Source organism: Athalia rosae, chromosome 1, assembly GCF_917208135.1.
Source record: "Athalia rosae chromosome 1, iyAthRosa1.1, whole genome shotgun sequence".
Classification (NCBI taxonomy): domain Eukaryota; kingdom Metazoa; phylum Arthropoda; class Insecta; order Hymenoptera; family Athaliidae; genus Athalia; species Athalia rosae.
The window spans coordinates 23005029-23027359 of record NC_064026.1 but is presented as its reverse complement, the minus strand read 5'-3'; the positions used below and the strand labels follow the sequence as shown (position 1 = coordinate 23027359).

General features: G+C 42.4%; 1 protein-coding gene across 3 annotated transcripts in view; it reads left to right on the top strand.

Moving 5' to 3' along the window:
* LOC105691368 overlaps positions 1-22331 on the top strand; it is a 31377-nt gene that overhangs the window by 7414 nt on the left and 1632 nt on the right. For all 3 annotated transcript variants that reach the window (XM_048660067.1, XM_048660035.1, XM_048660093.1), the window contains exons 3-9: positions 10236-10472; positions 10542-10657; positions 11372-11481; positions 11890-11968; positions 13098-13237; positions 14129-14275; positions 19937-20159. In XM_048660067.1, the coding sequence (XP_048516024.1) occupies positions 10236-10472; positions 10542-10657; positions 11372-11481; positions 11890-11968; positions 13098-13237; positions 14129-14275; positions 19937-20159 (1052 nt within the window). The remainder of the gene's footprint in view (positions 1-10235; positions 10473-10541; positions 10658-11371; positions 11482-11889; positions 11969-13097; positions 13238-14128; positions 14276-19936; positions 20160-22331) is intronic.

The following is a 22331-nucleotide window of genomic DNA, read 5'->3' as shown; positions in this document are numbered from 1 at the left end:
TCCCGTCGAGAGACTAAGGGATAACATGTATAATATTTATCAAGCTATAATGTATGTAATATATGTACATACGTATACGTACATACACACCTATGCGGTGAAACGAAGTGCGGGTAACTCTGGTTTACCGTGTCACGATACGCTTTAATCTTTTACCTCATGACTTAGCACGTGCCCACGTGTTTTGTATTCAAAGTGTCGGGGTACTTCCTGCAGCAGCGGTAGCAGCAGGATCAGGAGTAGCGGCGGGGTATAGCGTATAGTCCTCGCGCAGGTACTACGCTGGCGGCGATGTTTTGTTCGGAAGAACGTGAGAACAAATGCATGCAGATTTCCTAAGACGCTGATTTTACAGAAAGTCGTTTCGACACTCCTAAGGCTATCGCCTACCGTATAACGTCGCCTATATTATACCTACATATATATATATATTTATATAAATTTGAATAGAGACCGCACAAATACCGCGTGCGGTTTATACAAACTGATGGAATTCATTTTTCTTATTCAACCTCGTCGTCGTCGTCGTACGTACCGAACAGAAAGTACCACCTTTTTGTGATCGTGAAAATGTTGAAACTCACGCTTCACACGATAATAATAAAATATGCTCCAGGGTCTTCCATACGTGATATCTGATATAATACGAACTATATACGCCACACCGACGTCGCTGAATATTACCCTACAGTCGAGCACGGTTCTGTTTTCGATTTTCATCGCGTCGCCCCTTCTTCGTCTGACCCGGTAGGCTGTACCGATATCATATCTTTTTATCGAAAATCTGATCTCGACCAAGGGGTCGTGTCTAAAGCCTGTATGTGGGTATATGAAGATCACTCCATATAGCTATAGGTGTATACTTAGGATGGTGAAAGCGACTTGAACACCTCGGGATATTTTTTTCGAAAATGAAAAGGAATTGCACGAATTTCTTTTTAACGAATTAAAATCTTTTTAAATGATTTCATAAAAATTACGGTTGAACTTGGAATCGGGTCGTCTAGAAAGTCGGATGATTGAAGGAGTATATATCTCCCCGTAAATATCGTTACGCAAATTTTTTACTTTCGCGATCATAATTATAATTATAATTCGGTTGAATCGAGTGCAAATTAACGTCAATAGAAACTCGTTTCACTCCTTGGAGTATCGGCTGCCACTTGGTGTTAACGAAACCTTCAATTTGTGTGTTTAAATCGACAAAGCGAAACCTTACGGTTAACCAGTGGAAACCGTAAGTTTATCGATTCCAATCACGAAGGGAGGACGTCACGTAACATTCATAACCCAGTGAGCATGGGTCGGAATTATTTTCCGGTTTCGTTCGTTTCATTTTATTCTTTCTCTTATCGGACGATTCAAACTCCACCACGTCCGAGAGATTTCGACGCTGATAATCTAACCACTGCATTTACATAGATGGCTGTAACCGTACAGAGTAGGCATATGTATAGATTCTATGGATTCTGCTTCCAGTCTTCTTATTTCATTCCTAGGTATTCGGAAGTGTAGCCGTTCACCGATATCACATCGCTCATTGATGAAATTGGTGATGTTGAGAAATGAAAGAAATACTAGAAATCGCGCGTAGTACTAAAAGAGGTCGACTTTCGAGATAAGCGAAGGCCTTTTCAGAATTCACAATCAAAGTCTGACTGGAGAAAACGTTAAAGTTTACCTCACAAAAGGTGATTTCACACAGTTTCGTGTACGCGAGTGTCTATAAAGGTGTTTTATACACACCGGCTGAGACAATAGCCTAGCAAACCGTAGGTAATAAGGAATGTACTTGCCACAATTTTCTAACAGTGTAAACTGGGCCATTGTCAAGTTTCTTAGGAGGTCAGTATATGTATAATATCGTACAAAAGTACGCCGGATATGAAGTAGAATAATTGTTAAGAACTGACGGGAAAAGCGAGGAGAAAATCTTGAAATGAAAACTGGAAGAATCGTCTTTGTCGAGGTTTTCATTTATACAGTCGAGGGATAAGATCCAATAAATATAAACGAGTTTTCACGCGCGCATTACGGTTTAATTACCTAATAGCTTAGTTAATGGATTAAACAGGGTGAGAAATTTAACACCTTGTTACGATAGGGCGTCGCGACGCCAACGTAGCTGAGGGGAGTCTCTAAACGGAGGTCGAAATCCGAATGTGATACCTCTCCGAGGTACGCCGTTGAAATGGGAAGGGAGTTGCGTCCTTATTATTTAGAGCGATCATCCGTAAGGGATAGATATTGTTACGGACGTTGGATGGTACAGTTCCGCCCGCAATGCTCCGAACCAAATGTTTCTGTCATAAAACACAAAAGCAAAACGTTCTCCTAGCAAGTTGAATTCTGCCGAATAATGCTTTTCGCACACCTCTGCTACCAAATCCAATCCCTAATTCCTTCAGAGGCACTTGCCAACGTATCAACAGACACTCTTCTACACCTACGAAACATTTGATTCCAATTTTGTCGATCTATCGCTTGAATTTATTTCATACGTGCCGTACCAATATTCATTTTTTTCTTTTTTTTTTTTTTTTCTTATGCCCTTGCTGGTAATTTTTTTTCACAAGAAAAATGCCAACATGCGAGTTTGGAATTTACGAGCACTCTTAAGTTCCTCGTAACTTACGATCCACGCAAGCCTTAATCTTGGCGAAGAGAGTATGAATAACTACCTCGCAAGTGTGCACGTTTGCAGAGGGTTGTATACAGTGATCGTAACCGTACGCATATAGGTGGAGGGATCGTAAGGTTCACTCGAGAAGGACATTGTTCAATGACATCGTATACACGCAAGGACGCTGAGAACTAACAAGTGCGATGTACCAAGCAGCGACCCGTCGCGTCATTTCCCTCTTCGGAGCACACTAATTTTCAGAAGTATGCGTTATTCGCGGTTCAGGGAACACCGACGTCGTCGTCGACGACGGGAGTCGCCTCGATCCGCCGTCTCGACGGCGGTGTATTACGTATCCGCGTCTCTGCAGCAACGTGCGCGGCGTTAGCAACGTCGCGTCACGGACAAATCAGCGAACACGATGTGAGACAGCCTCATATCCACGGCTATACGCTACGTTACGGAAGAAACGCTCCTCTGAGACATAGATACGTACGAGCGTACATCCGTATATATATATGTATATATATATATACGCAGGTTTTCACATGCGAGGAAGTCGCACATGTCTCTCTGGCTGGCTCGAAGGAACGTTGAAACAATGCGTCGCTGTTACCTCTCCGCGTTACCAAAAGGACCTCCAAGATAGAAGTGAAGAGTCACCCCACCTACCCACCTACCCTACCTACCTACCTACCTACCTACCTCATACCTCTACTGCGACTTGTTCCGCGTTCTATTTAAAGCTGATATTGCAGAGCGGAGACTTCCAGGAGTTAATTCGCAGACTCGTCCTAGACTCGGATCATAGAAAAATAACACGTCTATGCTCGGATCGTTCTTGTAGAATTGGTATGCAGATATCTTCGACAGAAAATCAGTACAGCAATTATAGTTCGATATCGCATGGCCGTATCGGGTCACTCGTCACTTACAAGTTTTCCCCTTTTCTTTCATCCGATAGATTCATATGATAGATAGGTGGGGCGTGTGCTAATTCATCATCTATTAATACAATTTGCTCGTTGATGCATATGGGAAATATGTGTTATGACTCGCGGCAGTCTCTCCAATGGCGAATGGTTGTAGTTGTAAAATAATCAATCAAGTCATTACGATGACGCGTTACATCATTGGGCCTGACACGTACATTTCTTTCTTCTGACTCTTCATAAGAACGCCGAATGATGTTGCTTTTGAAAAAATATTCTCCTCTCGAATCGCTAACTGTATATACAATCGCTGCGGTGCTAAATAAAAAGCAGTTGACAAAAAAAAAAAAAAAAAAAAATGTCCAAACATCATCGTAACACCCGGTATAAAGGTGAGTTCATGCGTGGCTATAAGAGAATTCATTACTATGGGTTCGGTTATCTTAAACTCGAATCTTTATATACGAGGCAGCTGTTCAAAGTACACGACGTTTCGCTGGTCGGTGAATTTTCGGCCTCCACTCGCCGCGTCCTGACTTTCCTGATGCCCTTTCCAGGCTCTCGAAATATCAGTCGCGAGTCGGAAGAATTACCGCGACGATCTGACCATCTCCCCGGGGCACAACGAATACTCGTTATCGTTGGTACCTCTCATTCGCTCAATGCAGGCTTACGTAACCACTTGTACTCGTTAAAGGCGTACACGTATGCACAATACCTTTAATCAAAGCGAATACATGAGAGCGACGTTATATCGAGATTCCTTTTTACGAAGGTGATTGAAAAAGATTAAAAGCCGCAACGGCAGCCCGTACACGAATAATAAGGTAATAATCGCTGGATCCAAGTTAAGAAAACGTTATCTTTATCGGATCTTAAATCCAGCTTTTCACCGAGGTACTTTGAAGATTGAAAAACGACCGCACGTATACACGGGGGTACAATAACAGCTCTTTCGTAGTGTAAAGGTACATATAATACGATAGTTGATACTTAATATAAACGGTGAAACAATCAGGACGTAGATGCCTCCGGTGATCCGCCCCTAATACCGACTTAAACTTAATCTCGGTTCGTTATTGCCCAGACGTTTGAGATCCCTCTCGCTTATCTCGTTACAGCCTCGAGTTATCTCTTTGGTATTGCAACAGGCGAACAGGTATATATATATATATATATATAATACCAAAGGTACCTACCTGCGATCGAGTATACGAAACCAACCTTCTCTGAGAAAGTATTTGAAGCCTGAGGGCAAGCGGAGGAGCCCCAAATCGCCGACCGCCGTGTTGTTGACCCTTTCCTTTACTGCAGCTATCCGAGGACTTTGCTTCTTTCGAGCCATGGCCATTTTTGTTACTTCTTTTTTTTTCTTTTTACGATTCTCCGATCCACTACGTGTGTGTGTGTGTGTGCGTGTGCTTCTTCACCCGCGTCCCTACCTGTGCGCGGAGAAAATTTCAACCGCCCTCACCCCCCCCCCCGCCCCGCCCCGACCTACACCGTGTACCAAACTTCAAAGGTTTGCCCCCACCTGTGCGGCGATACCGATGCCGCTGTTTCCAATGTTACTTTAGATTCCGCAGACTTCTGGCTCGCGAAACATCGGACCGCAACGAGATCCTCCGCAATCCTTAGTTCCGAGCCTCCAGGTTTCGTTTAAAGCTCGTTTATCGACCTGCCGCAGGTTCGAAGGAGGCGACGTATGCGACGGTATACCTACCTTCGCCAGCGCGTGTTCTCCCTAAAATGAGAGATAAGAAGTAACAATAAAACTGAACACTCGGACTCTATCGAGTCGTATGATTATTCGGGGCCTTCGGCGTCGGCCGATCCGAATGAAAAAAAATCAAAGAAATAGATGAAAGGTCTTCGTTCGTCCGCGAATTATTTGGATCGTTTCGAAGGCGCGTTACGTATCGGCGAATCGAGATGGATGAGATACGAAAAAGGAACAGGGATAGTACAATTAATCGCCGAGACATGCAAACGTCTGATATACAGTTAACCGAGCTATGGAACGGATAGACCTAGACTTTATCCTCCGAACATTACTCTTGTTGGAACTCGCCCAATCAGAACTATCCTTCGCGAGTTATGATCCCTGCACCGTGACAAATGCGCGAGTCGCTATGTCGGATAAAAGCAGCAAACGGTCGAGTGTAGGTATATGTGTGAATCTTTAGTATACGTACACATTCGCGCATTCATCCGTACGTACATGTTTCGCGAAACGTGCCGTAGGATACAAACCTGGGGTACCCCGCAGCAAACACCCCGGTGCAGTCCATGACTCGGAAGGGGTCCTCCGCAGACTGCGGCCGCTCGCACCGACTCCCAAGAGACGAATGAAAAAAAAAAGAGCAAACAAAGAAAAGGAAGAGAATCATGCACGCTCGCGTACAGACTAATCCGTTTGTCATTAGGAGAGACTGATTTAATTGCGTATAACACGACACGTGCAATTCATGTCGGTTGAAGAATAGCCCACAGTAGATGTACGCGATATACGTATGTCTATGTACCATTATATTTATGTTCTCCGTGCAAGATCACTCGGATTCAATTGCCCCCCTTTATTCCCCCCCCCCCCCCTCTTCCTCCTCGTAGATATTTATATTCGCGGTCCAGGAATATACGTATAATGATATGCCTGCAATTATACCCGAACGCATCGCCTTTCTTGTACAAGTATAAATATATCGGAGGCCATTGAACGCGTAGATTATTAATGCCGAGGAGAAGCGAGGTGCGAAGAATGATCTTTTGTTCCAAGATTATTTTTTTTTTTCTCTCTTTTTTCTCAAATGTTCTTCTCTGTGGGGAAGTTTTAACTCGTCGGAATATCGTTGTACGAAGGTACGAAGGTATAACATCTCTGCATGTAACCCGTACGTGTGAAACATGCACCGAGGTTATAATAAGGTAGGTAAGATCTACGCAGGTATAGGTATGTACAAGAAACCGGAACTAGGTTTTACGATAAAATAATTCTTTATTTTTCCGTCGCTCTTGGAATCCAGCAAATGTTCCAGTCGATTCTCTTAACGTGTCACGGTGTACGTCGATGGTCGTAGATGTCTGCGGGGGTCTTGCTCTCGAGTATATATCAGAGATCAGATCGTTACCCGCACGCATTCCTCAAATATTACGGGTTATACACCAGCCATACCCATAGGTTGGGTGCAATGTGCTGGGGGCGACCTACGCGATTGGTAGTTATGCCAAGGAATTTACCGAAAAGGAAACAGCAACGTCTTCATACTGTTTTCTCGATCATCCCACCGAGGAATCCGAGGGTCCTGGGTTATTATAGGGGTAATTTTGCGTCAATCGAAATCACCGAGCTCAAGTTCTATACGGGGAGAATTTATTAAAGACTGTCCGGTAATAAGGGAGAAAAAAAGGACAAAAATAATAAAAAACAAAATAAAAATATCTCTCCGCAAGAACGTGGGCGTACAGGTGATACGAACTTTATTCGTACGTGACGTATAATATTCTACGGGGAACAGTTTTGTCCTGCCTCGCAAAATCCGTGCAGTTACACGCACGTATACAGTATAACTATTATTGTTTGCTTTTATACTTACCGAGCAAAGTTGTTCCCTGCTCTCTGCTTTTACTGCGAGATTAATTTCTGCTAAGAATATTTCTAACGCTGAAAGCAGCAAGACTTGAATACGTATAGGTGTAAAACGATTGATTCAGGGCCCAAGTCGTTGCGTGAAGATAACGTCCAAAAATTTGGAGAGAGAAAAAAATTCTGCCGAAGTTTTTAAAAGCACTCTTATTACGTTATGACGATAAAAAGGGTTGAACAAATTGCAGCGTGACGCATAGATCCCATGGATCGGAATATCTCGAAATTTTGCGATCCATGAAACGGGCGGACTATTTCTCCGAACGCGCGATCGCTCTGGTGCGCGATCTTTTTTTCCCCTGTTTTTTTTTTTTTTTTTTTTTCTACTCATTTCGGAGGAAACGGTTAGAGAAGTCTGCGCTCTTATAGACACCGGGCAAAACCCGAACCGCGGTAGTTCTTTTCACGCTGTTGCAAAAGGTTCGGTGTTCCGGCGGGACAGAATACATTCCTGATAAATTGCCAAGGAGTAAGAGTGGACCTGGAAGCCTGAAACTGAAAGTTTGCGTGGGTTGACAGCTGCCGCGCTTGGACCGGTCTGCCCGAGAATCGAGCCAAGTAAAGCCGTGCTTCGGACGAACGATCTCGCGGGAGTGGCGAATGGCGTATGCATATACGTGTATATAGGGTGTTTCCCAATTGCAGGACCACAGTTGCCAGCGGTAGTTTTATGCAGGTATTCTCGTAAGACCAAATCGTTCGTTCCAATCGTGATCAAAGAAAGCTGTAATGAATCGATTCAACGTGAAGACACGGAACTGAGAATTGCATTTATAAACGCCACCGTCAAACGTCGGTTCCTCGACTTGGAACGCCCTATAAACGACGTACATGGGAGGTACGAGTGACTGGCAGCGTCATAATTGTGCGTGCGGTCAAGACTGCATTAACGCGTTGGTTTTGCCGCCGATTATTATCTTTTTTTTTTTTTTTTTTTTTTCTTTTTTTCTTTTCTTCAAAAGCGCGTGCGGTTACTTTTCCACGATCATTGTCCGATCTGCAATTGTTCGAGGTAACCCACGCTCGCAACGACGCAGCCACCCTTTATGCAATTTGCTTTGAGCTTCTACCCACATATTCGTGACTCGAATGTATATGTATAGTTGTACCATGTTGTACCACATACCTATACGACGGGGTACGGTGGGCGCCGAGAATGACGCCACCAGAACCGAATCGAAACCATTACAGGTACGGACAAAATATCATGAATACGAGGTAACCCGAATGAATGCATTGCACGGTATACGTTGACGGTAAAATCAAAACTGTCCGATAATATACGCATTACGTTCCTAAATTAAATCAAAACTTCGTAACAGTATGCGAATGTAGCCGGATGTAAATCTCAATCAAATTATCCTCGGTAAACTAATGAGGAATGCCCGTTTATTCACCGAGCGAATAATTTAGCGAAACAACTTATATCTATGGCAAACATAAACCGGCGAACCTGATCTAACTCATCCTAATTCATTCTAATGTGGCCTAAACTAATTTAACACACCATAATGTAACCTTACTCACCCCCGTTACCTGACGGACAACTCCCCGTGCACACATGTCCTTTATACGTACAGAATGAGGCGTTAGTCAAACCGAACATCATCGGTATAAGGGACGCGGTTCGTTGGTACGGAATGTGTGTCCGAAGGGAAGATCCGAGAACAAGTGGAAAATACGCGTCATCGACCAGCTGTTGACGTTGGTCGACCGTACAGAAACTGGAACGGCAGAGACGACTGCGGAGCTGGCCCCGTTTAAATAAAAACTCGGTTAATTATCGGGATATGTACCGGAGCCGATGAAGATGACATTATCGTTGCAGAAATCAAAATCGGTCTCACCCGTAACGGCTGCGGGAGAACCTTTCGAAACCGGTTTCTCTTTGGAAAAATAATACGTGCGAAGATCACCACGGATAACTCAAGAGTTTATACGAAGGTAGCTTGTGAGTCCTTTATATTTGACATTGCACGCAACCGTAAAAGAGCTAAGCATATAGATCATCCTGCACTGGTGCTGCACGGGACACGATCGATGGCCTTTCTCGAGACGCGGGTATTCTGGACCGAATCTGATTTTGCGGTATTCCAGATCGATCGCACTCCGTTTCTTATCGGCGTTTGAACACGGAATAGGTTTATTAAATTTGTGCCCCGATTCATCAGCCACAAAATAATGTCCACAGTGCGGGGATGTCGTGAAACGGAAATTCCCAAGACGGGAGTCGAATCACACGAATCCATGTCCTTGGTTTGATTATAAAATACGCCCGTCATCTGCATACTTACGGTACATAGAAATGTGAAACGTATACTTGAGAAACATCTTGAAAATGTACGTAAGCAGGGCGTAATATGCATGGATCGCAGCTGATCTGCATCCAAATGGAGGCTTTCCGCCCGTAGCAACGGACAAGGGTCCTCGGGACACAAGTAGGTTTTTCTTTGGACGTTTTGTAGCCAATCTTTCATGCATAACACCGTCGTATAATAGCTATTTGTCATGCAAATAGACCTAAGAGACGGACAAGTAATAGATAGCAGCTATAGCTTTGCAGCGACGCGGTACCCGAATGGGTCAAAAAATGTGATTGTCGCTTAATAACAGTCCTGTCAAACGACTTTAATTCATTCAAGAAGTTCTTAGTACGTTTTATCACGCGTACACGCTGTACCCCGCAGGGGAGAAACTGTATCAATTCTATACACCAAATTAATTTCACTCTCTCAGGTTTCGAACGCGCGTCAGCGCCGTGTTTTTCACAAGTGTTACAGAATACGAGACTGATTATCATTTCAAACCCCCGCGAACGCAAAAATTACGATCCTATAATATACCGCGCCATGTATAGCGCGCTGTGAATAAAAATCAAATAAAAGCCTTCAACGGTTTTATAAGCATTTTTACCCGTGGTACAAAACCTAACTGTAATTCGAGACAAAAGCTCCTTTCATAAGCAGTAGCATGAAATACCTGAGCGGGAGCTAATAGAGATTTAATTACACAGAGGGCTTTGTTTACTCGGTTTCAGGTCAGTGGTCAGCTGATGGATACGGAGTTCCAACCGACTGTTACGGCGACATGCAAGGACGGCTACATGACCATCCGAATGAACGTCAACCAGAGTTTCCTCGGGGCCGTCCACGCCCGAGATTACAGAACGCCTCAATGCATGGTACCTGGAAACGGTACCACTCACGTCACACTTGGTATAAATCTCCACGCCGTTCCGGGTGCCCCCGACTACTGCGGGGTGCTGGTCAACAACGTGAGTTTGTTTCACACTTCGATCGGGTCCATCGCTTGCGGAATTAACCCTGTGTTTCATTTATTGCAGAAAACTGAAGAGGAGAGATCGGTACCAATCGCCGTCCGAATTCACAAGACACTGGAACTGGCTGACGATAAATTCTACGTTATTACCTGCGGTAAGGCAGGCTTCAAAAATGCCAAGTAAGTAGAACGATCATGTTCAAAATATGCTTTTACTTTTCAGCGCGCTTTTTATTTTTTCAACCTCTTGTGACTTTCGCTGGCTCCAGAAGCGACATTCACTTTCTCATTGACCGTGAAATCGTATCTCAATTTTGTCGCGTGATTTACGTGGGAGTTGCATGTACCTATTACGTGAGTTCCTAACACTTACAAGAAACATGGCGGGCGAAAATACCTATACACTAGAGATTCGAGGGTAAAGTACACAATAACGAATAACGCAAGTATAACCAGCCTTCGATTAATTTTTTGTTCGCGATTAAAATATATGATCAAACTACAGACAGAGGACGAACTTCTTTCGTGGAACGAAACCAAATTATTTATTTCATTCATTTTGTTCTTTTTCATCACCTAAATTCGTCGCCTCTCCGACACCGGGTTACACACAGATGATGTGCAACTCTCGGTGCAACTGGTATGAATTTATGATAAAAACTCAGAACGCACGCACTAGTTGTACAAGCAACCGGAAACAACCTTCACTTTTTGTCACAGCAAAACGTAAAGTTACGCAGCTGGTATTTCAACGAGCAAACAAATTGGTGTATATAGGGCACCGTATTTTTTAACGACAAAACTTTGCTCGATTTACCATTAGTGCGATCTGTAGCTGTTACCTTATAATATCGATCGTTTAACAGAAGCTGAATTTTGTTTTTTTTTTTCAAGAAATGAAACTTCCCTGGTTTCGCTTCGAGTCCTCGACAGGGGACGTCGTGTACAAGAGACCATCTACAGTCACAATTACACTCTGAGAGCAGAAATATCTCGACCGGATGGTTGGTATCCAATTTCTGAATTTTTTCACAATATTGAATTAGCATTTTTCCGAGAGGTCGTAAAACTAGCGAAGCACCATTCAACAGATGGTTCTTCGTGTGTTTCCAGATATTTCGGTAACCTTGTAAATTTGAACGATTTGACAAATGACGTAATTACAGCATACAACATGCTGATACGTATTTTTCCAGTCGAATATGTGTTGTATAGTTACTCCATGGTCAGCGAGGACGCGTTAACAATTATACCTTTGCATAACTTCCTGAACAAACTTTGTGCGAGGATAAAATAAGATTAAAAAAAACAAATTGAACCGAAATTTTAACTCTACAAAGAGCGCAAGATATTCGGGAACTCAGTCCCACGTGAATCCGACGAGACCTTTATTTATTCTACGTATTTTACAGGAATGTACGGTATCCGAGTTAAATCGTGTTCCGCGTTCAACAAACGAAACAGCAGCGTTCCTCTGATCGACGACAAGGGGTAAGTGAAAATTTAAATCTCCCTCGACCATTGGTACTTTAATCAAATTTATTACTTTTAACCAGAATCCGATAAGGGCTTTACGAGACGTTATTATGGGACGCGAATCTCACGTGCGCGGGATGCATGCTCGGTCGAACGACCGAAAGAGAAGAATTTATAAAATAAAACGAAAAAACAGCTGAATAAATATGAAAGTAAGAGTAGAGGATGACGGCGGCATCCGTGGAACGCGCTGCTCGACAATTACTTAAATAAACATTTCACCGTAAATCACTACTCAAATGGGTATAATGACCGTGTATGTCCGAAGGATAATCTGCCACTCGAACATTGCGCGTGTACGCAGGTACAATATGATACATAAAATAGTATTGCTCACACGGTCGAATTCATGCGTGTCAAGGCAACTTTATCCCACCGCGGCTACACACCCTGCGTGCCAAGAATCGCTTAACTCTCGCTGACGTGACTTGTGCGAAAGTCCATATACGCTAGGGTATGTTACAGATTTTCGATTTACCTCTTTCTAAATCCCTGAACCCGCGATATAAAATTTCATCGCACGGTAGCTCCGATTGCGCGGCAAGAAGTTTTTGAAAAACCGCGAGCGTTGCGCTAACGTTTATGTACTTCCGTATCGTATGATGTTCGAATAAGATTTACCGTAGAAAATTTTTCCATTTTCAATTTTTGTTTCGTTTTTCATGTGAATCAACGAATCGTTTATTTGCTCCAACTGTGCGACTACTGCCGCACATAGGCGGAACGTTGAATAAAACGGAAGAATATTTTCATACCGTATACATTAGAATGTGAATAAAAAAAAAGAAAAAAAAAAGGCAACGGGTTCAGCGAATCGTAAAACGAGATAGTAAACAATAAATTATTTACTTATACTTTCAAACACGGTCAGTTTTCTTCATCGCCCCTATACAACAACTGTGCTGCAGTCGACGTTACTTTCTACTTCGCACGCGTGCTCGTTGTTAGGATTACTTGCTACAGTTACCACGCTTCAAAAGTTGAATCGTATGTCCCGTAATTTTATCATAATCATTAATATTTTTAGGACAAAAGCAAGTCGTACATATTGAAAATTTATTTTTTCTGTATCCAATTTTTTCAGATGTCCGGTGAACGGCCGAGTAATGACGAAATTCATGTACGATCCTGCGACAGGATACGCTGACGCAACTTTATTCTCCATGTTTCGATTCCTCGACAGTCCCCAGGTTCACTTTCAGTGCGGAATTTCCGTCTGTAAAGGTGAGCTCAATTTCCACAGAAGTTAGTGCGATTTGTTTCAAAGCGTTGGAATCCCTTCGACGCCTGAGCGAAGTTGAAATAGTTTAGATTGCGAACTCTTCGGTGTACCGATTCCAACTTGGACGTATTTAACGGTCATCGAATGATATAAAACGGATGGAAGCTCGAGGCCCAATATAAGAATGTAAAATATTTTTATCGATCCCTCTAGCAGCTAGCATTGTATTCAGATAGCCGTGGATAGCCCATACCGATGCAAGCTCGACGACACTGTCCCATAAACCTGTATTTACGGCGGTTGCCACACCAGCTGATATTACCTACGTAACAGAGGGCGAGACATCCGTAGGCATTAATTTCTATTTATCAGGATTTAGACCAGCTAGTTCAAATCCGTTGGGTATTCTCATTTCAGACCCATATTCTCGAATGCTTACGAGGGAAACCGATTGGTGGGATGCACATCAGTTCTGTGCATCAAGTATATTGTGATACACACGTTTCGAAAATTTCACGAGAGAAATACGCAGTCTTAGAGAAACAAACGATTCTTTTGTAAGCGTATCAGTACTTTCACACGTGATACTTTATAACATAATATAGCGTTTGCACGTTGCAATGTTCTAATATGTTATTTTTCACGTTTATTTTTCAGTAAATTTCATATTCAATGCCATGCGAATAATCGTCGTGTTTTCTTTGACAAAAGAACAGCTGGAAAGCTTCGTGTATCAATTTTTATTTTCTTTCACGCGTAAATCATATTTCCTAAGACTCGATCAATTTCTAATGAGAGTATACATGAGAAGAGAGATTAGGTATATGTGCGATCACCGATAACTTGTTAATTCATTTTTGTTCATTATAAAAGAAAAAAAAAAAAAATTACAGGAAACTGCGGAACTCCAATCTGCGATGGAGATCCCACGGAGGATGTCAAGGGTGGCTTTCAACCCGGTGGACAAAATCTAGCTGGTGAAGAGGGAGTTCTTCTCGCCGGAACCAGTGTCTTTGTTCTGGATCCTGGAGACACGCCCGGTAAGTTTCGAATACATTAGAGTACTGACAAAATTTAATGGTCCTTCACCCATCGCGAGTAATTTTCTTACCAATATGTAATCTCAATCGTTCTCTTCGGTGCAGGATGGTTAATGATGCTTCTTCTTCTTCTTCTTCTCATTTCGATGCCGTCCATATAGTCACTTTTGCATTGTACGTCAAGTGGAAATATCCAACGGTTTCATTTGCGTAGCGTGCAATGCGTATTATACATACAAGATAGTTTGAAAACAGTACCTTCGAGTTGCTTTCTCATCGCAAAGGCATGACCCTTTTGATCTTGCATACCTTGACGTTATCCAAACCTATACTTGTTGCGGTTTGCTTCCTACTTTACGGTATTCGATATATAACATACCATTTACCCTTCTTACCATACGACATCATACGTCATACAACATCCTAGAACGCAGTTCTCCCGCACTTTCATGGCACTTATATATGTACGAACAACAGATTGTGTAAACAATCTGGAGAGTATTCTGCAGCACCTACACGCCAAAACTATATATATATAACATACAATATATAGGTGTGCCGATATGTATATGCCCGTAGAATGCAAGAGCGTGCAGCTTCTGTGGTTGCGTTTGACAGATCATTAGGTGAGACCGAAGACACATCGTACAAGCAGTAAGTGCGGTATAACAGGAGCGGCAGCGGTATTGCAAGTGAACGTACAACTGGAATGCCCTTGCGTCATACCGTTTGCAAGAATCGTGTCGTTTGCTCGGCTATATGTGTATTCCTTACTCCCCATGTAGAGGAATTTACAAACTTTCCTGTCACCGAATCTGTCGTATTTCGTTTCATAATCCGAAAGGAATACAATGAGCTTGCGGCACGAATGTGGAGGCTTCATTCCTCATCAATAATGAAAACATGCCGAACAATATCGGTGTAAGCGCATTTAGCCATGATCATTATTAATATTGATAATATGCTGAACGTATAGGTATGTAAACTTTAATAATTATTATGTCGTAAACGTAATTATAACGTTCCGGCAGAAGATTGTATCGCTTTGACATGCGGTACAAAGAATAGTTATCAAACCCCCGGGTTCCTCCCATTATCATTTTTAGTGACTTGGTCAAAGCCATGACTGGAGAATCGTCCATACGTGTAGAAAGTTCAAAGCCATTCATACTCGTATTCGCGTTGAAATATTATCGCTACGTGAATCGCTACAAGGTGATGTTCATGAGGTTTCAAGTAATGGTTCTTTGCGATCGAATCTTGTCGATAATTATGAATTATTATCATTCCCAGTTGTCGGGGCGGGGGGCCTGAAGGTCCGATAATCAAACAATTGACCCGACGCGATCGTGGGACGTGAAAATCACGCGCGGTATTGATCAAATGAGATGAATGGTGGAATGAATTTTTTCAACGTTAGTTTCTCTTTTTCTACAGCAATCAAAGCATCGAATGTACGGGTATATGGGGGAAAGTTAATTAACTGCTGGAAGATTCTACCTGCATTGCTTTTGTCCAGTCGCCGATCATTATTGTTATCGCGTGACAACGCAGGGCAGGCTGCAATAAAATTTTCTACTTCTTCCATTAACCACTCTGACAATGTTCCGATGTACACCGTTGCGTTGTTTAATCGTCACCACACCACCATTCTATTTCGACGAGGAGAGGTTTGCTTTTGATTTCACTGAAAATAATTACGATAGCTCAGTAATTATAATTTCATTGTTATGAAACTAAGCGCAAAACAATAATCATCGCAAATGTGGAGCAAGCGTAGAATGTAGGAATTTCGAGCGAAAAGAATATGAGACGTTAATGGAAAAAGGTACGAGAAGGGTGTGTTCAAATAATACAACGGTCGCATGTAAATTTAATTTCAAACACATAACGGGGGTGCAGATAGCGAAAGAAGAAGAAAATAAGGAAAAAAAAAAGATTAAACAAGACGCTGGCTGCGAGAAAGAAACAAGATAGGGCGAGTAGAAGAGAAGAGGAATATAAGGTAGAGGGACGGAAAGGAATGAGGAAAAAAAAATGAAAACGACTCTATACGCGACTCTTTATGCGCGGTTTACGATTATTCGAACGGAGATAAAAACGGCATCGCTCGACCAGGCAGTAAATAATATCTGCCGGTCGCGTTTACAGCCACGTGTACGTACATACGTATATATTGGCAATATGCGTGCTTACCCCGGGTTGACTCCGGTTGCAAGCTATACCGCAGCAGCTTGCTGAGAAATTTCCATAAAATATCCACAACGGCAAGGGTGGAGTATATAGATATGCATGTAACTCTGATATACCAACTGCAGCAGCCACAACCTGCGTCTAGAGTTTCAGTGTATATATGTAGGAATACAAGGGAATACATACCAGGAGAACAAGGGATAAACTCTTATGTCAAGTTCAAGTATAGTGAATAGAAATTTTTGATTCGCTACAGATACTTTTCATCAATGAATTTCAAAAGTTTGTTCCGTTTTTTTCGTACCATATATTTCAAGTTTCTGTGAATCGATCTCGATTATCGCGAGACCGAATTCCAGTTTGGATGATGACATTTATACTCCCTCCGGAAGGCTACAGAGAACTAATTTGGTCGAGATAGAAGAAAAAAGCGGGGAGATTACCCTCGAGATTACGAATCAATCGAAGAGAAGCATCGAGATCACAGCTTTTCTGTCTCTAGACTGCAAGTTCTCACGTAGCTAGGTAGTAGCATTGTATACGCGTGCGGATAAAATATTTTATGTCAATGGATTTGAAAATCTACAATAGTGCAGCGAATTGTTATTTTATGTGTGGAATTTATGTTTGTGCGATCCCTTTCTTGTGACTAACATCAATGACGCAGTACGAATACACTGGAAGAGACGCTATGTAATTACAAGATTTGACAATGAATAGATGAGAAAAAAAATAGATTCCGAATGATGAACGAGTTTGTAAAAAACCGAATAGAATAAATACACTGCTCAAAACAATTAGAGGAGCACTCCTTCACAAGGTGGCCATATCCAAACAACTTGACCAGTGTTGTTGTTGTTACTTTACACCGATTTGAAGGCGAACTTTTCCAGTTCATTGATGTAAACATACTCGGAATTTGCGTCTGTATTCAAGGGTAAGTATGGGTCAAGGGGTAAGACTACCGAAACAAGAGTGTATGAGCGCTGTTGACTATTCGACAGTCAACACTCTGACCGTGCTAATCGTTCAAAAAGCATTCAATTATTCTTCGAAACGCAACATGAGATATTTAAGTGAAGTAGAAGTTGTGCGTGCAGTAACTTTACTGCAGTTTGGGACATCAAAACGTGAAACCGCGTTAGAGCTAGGAGTGGCTAGGTCCGTAATCGCTCGGCTATGGATTCGGTATCGTGAGACTGGAAATTACTCGCGAAGACGTGGGCAAGGTCGCCACAGAGCCACAACACAGCGAGAAGATCGCTACCTCATGAATCGTGCTCTTCGCAACCGCTCCGCAACTGCCAGGGAGCACCAAAATGATCTGCTGAGAGCAACCGGGACGAGAATTTCGGACCAAACTGTACGCAGAGCTTCGTCACTGGACGCCAGTGCTTTTCACCGTTGAGTCCCGGTTTCGGTTACTTGGTTCTGATGGACGTCTACGAGTATACCGAAGACCTGGCGAACGATATAGAGTTGGCCTGTTTCAGAAAGTCACAAGATACGGTGGTGGAAGCGTCATGGTGTGGGGCGGTATCAGTATTACTGGACGTACTTGTGAGCTTATAGTCATTCAAGGTGGTGCTTTGACGGCACAACGCATAGTGATGACTCTACAAAAAAAATTACTGCATCAAAATATAACTTCTAATTTTTTTTTTTTTTTACTACCCCAATGAGCGCTCCTCTAATTGTGTTGAGCAGTGTAGATACCTCGGAAAAATACGCGTGTGTCATTTTTCCACATGCCTGTCTTGGATAGGTCGTGTCGAGACTGTTTTTGCGATTTTGCCAAGAGCCTGCATACCCTGTAAAGGCTACGAAAGTCGGGAACTAGCTCGCGAAAATTTTCAAATTACTTCAAATTACGCGTTTATATACGGCAAAAGTGCCAACAATGATGATTATAAAATTGGACAAAGCCATCATAAGCTGATGCAGAGCAGGGATAGTATAGGGTGGGGGTAGGTGATGAAGGGCAAGAAGATGAGGAATGAGGGAGAAGATAAGACAGCAAGTGGTTGTCTGAGTTAATTGGGTAGAATAATCATTAGCACTCTAGCTTAATTAGCAGCTAGGGCGTTCCGAAGAGCTGAAACGCGATCGAAATACTGTAGGTACGGAACGAAGCTATAGCCATGTTTTCCTTTTCTCCGACGCAATCTCGCGATTCATTAAAAGAAAATGACCCTCAGTCTGCGGAATAAGCACGGGATATACCTATACGTGTAGAGGGATATTCCATTTATATATATATATATTTACAACAGGTGCAGAAACCTGAACTGGAACGAGAGGTACCGATGATGGAATTAACGTAGCAACATACTACGTACATGTATATACAAACTTGCAACGGTACGTAGGTATTAGCGATTCGATACGGACTGAATATTAATCCCTGAACGGTCCACTCTGCCGTTATACAATCTAATGGACACCCATTCATTCTCTCTGTGCAAAAATATAGATAACTAAGGGTTGAGGATCTTGAAATCCTCAAATATGATAGAAATTACGCAAAGGTCGTCACCGTCCGGGCATAAGGTCGCAGGTTAATATTTTAATGTTGCAACATACACACGTAATTTAATACTCACGCAGATAAATAATCATTTCGTTGAATTTTGAAGTTTAATAATTGAAAATTCACTTATTATAAAATTTGTTGGTAAATTATCGAACGCGGGATAAGATTAACGTGAAATCTGCAGGTTTGGCGGAAGATGAGAAAACCAGTTCAGCGTTTCCCAGGATCAACTACGATTACAGCTGCAGGAATTATTCAATTATCCTCAAACCTTTACTCCCGCGCGCGAACGATTCAACAAAGGAAAATTGCATCTCTTGCAAAAGAGCTCTCCTTGTCGAGAGCCGAGATTCTTTGAATTCTTTGTTAGCAACATGCACGCGTCGCCTCCCCCTGCATGGAAACCCCCACCTAACGATACTCCAGACACGGATGTGTGTATAAGGAGATCCTCCGTGCGATTAAAGAGTCATTGGATAAATCAATCGCCATATGAATATAACCATTGGCTAGTACATCCAGAGAGATAATGGATGTGAAACATATCCTAACTCAGCGAGTCCACCTTACCGTGGATTGTCGGTGTTACGTACTCTTTTTATTATGGCCAATTCTCGCTTGCGTATATATTTATACACGTATATATGGCGAACCGGTCTGCAGGGCGTGGTCCGGGGCCTGAGGGGTCCTGGACAAGCTTCGAGGCTTTCAGGGTCCATAGCCAGCGGTTAGTTACCGTCGCCCACGTTATACATCCCTTGTACTCAGATTACAGGACCCCGCCGCGCCTTATCTCTACCCGACCGATTTCATGTCCGCATCCTTCAAAATTTATTCACAAATTTGACATCGGTCAATATGCATATAGATTGAAAAACATGTTTCCCAACTTTGTGATATTACCCCTCTTTTAAGCCGTCATCTTTTTATTGCAGTTGTCCAGCCCATTTGTGACGACGGTTCCGTCCACCCCCCTTGGCTTCTGTGGCTTGCCGTGGCATTGGGGGTTCTATTTCTCATAATGTTGATAATGAACATTTTTCTTTGCTCTGCGATGTCCTGCAGTTGCGCTCGAACCGAGATAATTGAAAAGGAACCATCGATAATCGAGGATTACGACCCTTACAGAAGTTGGCACGGATCTCAATACGGCTCAAGGTAAGAACAGGTTCTCTGGTTTCAATAATTGTCATAAACAAAGGGAAAAAATTCGCGATAGCTTTGTATTTCACGGTAGGGAAAATCTTGTCGTTCACGGTGTACGCCTACTTTAGGACTGCGACGCGAATTATTTCCATTACACTTACTTTAAAATTCTTGGTTGGACCTAAGCACCATATACCAAGATTCTATACCGCGATACACAACAGTTGGACCCTGGAACTGCACTTCCTTTACGCAGTATAATATGTATTTTCTTTTTATTCTATAAGTTAAAACATTCCTTACGACGAAGGCATGGACGGTATGTGCTGCAGCACATCGCTAGGGTATCTTATATCCGGTCAACGATGGTATTGCCGACCTACCTCAATAGCCTGACTCAGTAAGCCGACCTTCTGGTCTGGTGTAACCGATACCTCCACCTGATAGGACGCAAACGTGTCGGGTCAAGAGGTCAGTCTCACCATACCTGCAACACTACGTGCGGACCACGTGGCGTACATAAAATACATATGAGCTCGTGTTTTGGACTTTGAACATATTATAAATATAGAATTCCTAGAAGAAGACTTCGCCGATCTCCTATATCTACCTTCTGAGGTATGGACTTTTCTTACTTGGAGAATATCTCCTTCCCTTTAAGGGGGCTACTGCCGTATCGGCTCGCGCCATATCATCCTGTACATCTGACGAAAACGGTTCAAGATTCGTTTTTTCAACTGCTCGCTAAGAGGTAAACAAGAAACTTGATTTGGTATCGGTATAATTATCGGTTACGATAATTCAAAGTTTTTCGATTCCGTTGGCGAAAGTTCGGACTCGCGCATCGAGTGTTGCTTAACGCTGTTATAGCAAATCTTTATAGCCAATAATTACCGATATAAGTATAGTGTTGTAAAGACATGTGATATTATCTGAGAGATCGTTAATTATTTGAATCCGATGAAGTTCAGGGCTAACGTAATAATGACCGCGCTTCCGTAGATCAGGTTCAACCAATAATAGTCGGAGCGGTCCATTTAGAGAGTAAATTGGCTCACGATTAGTTGAGCGCGTCTCTATTACCGTATAGTCACTACGGTAGTATTTTGACGTCGTTAACGGTATGTAGCTTACGCTCGGAACTCGGCTCATCGTATCGAACGAGTTACACCATCAACCTAGTAGTAACAGCTGTGTACCGATTATACCTGCGGTGCAGTATGCGGAATGTTATTACTCGTATCTCGGTATATAATATATGTGTATACCGTAGTAGACGTCGAACTACTGCTACGACAATAAATGAAGCTAAAACATGCGAATGTATTATTCTTGGCAGGTATTATCGTTGTACAAAAATGCAACCCAGCTGCTGTACCATGCAGGGCGATTAATAGTCGAGTGTTTTTAGAAGCGCACATCGGTAGTACCTTTATACTGCAGCTGGAGATTTCTGGTTGTATGGGTATAGGCATAGGTATAATACATACGTACCCGGTTAGATAATGAGGAATTTCAGAAATCGCAAAAAAATTTCCCTCCCATATATTATCCATGAACTTTACAGGCGATCGCGATAGAATGGATTCACGTTATTTGTAACCGTGCGTTACATGTTCAAAACTGATTTCCGCAACTCCATATCCGCGCCCCACGGGATTCACCCATATTTGTATGCTAACGATGCGGAAGTGTATATAGTATATTGTTTTAATCGCATTAATTAGAAGAAAGATGGCGATTTAGGGGTCTGTAACAATGCTCACTAGCCAACAATGCATGCAATGTCGATGTATAATTCATGGACGCTCGTGCCGATGCCACAGTTTATCTGAGCTCGTCTGGCATATTTGTGCGGGCCATAACGGATCTACGATCTACTCTGGTTACTGTCCCATTCTAATACCGTACGTTATGTTCCACTAGGCGGTAGGGGGCTTTGCCTTTAATCGACTCGTTTGAATATTTCTAGATGGCTATTTACCGCATTAACAATGGACGAACATTATGTTTCGAAGGCTTTCACAGAATTCGTAGCGATACCTCATTATACATTTACTAATGCATGTAATTTTCGAACGCATATATTCTTCCCGTATATATTTTTATTTTATTATTACAATTTTTTTATTTATCATTGAATATTTATTTCCGTTGACTATCTCCAAATAGCTTGTAATCAAT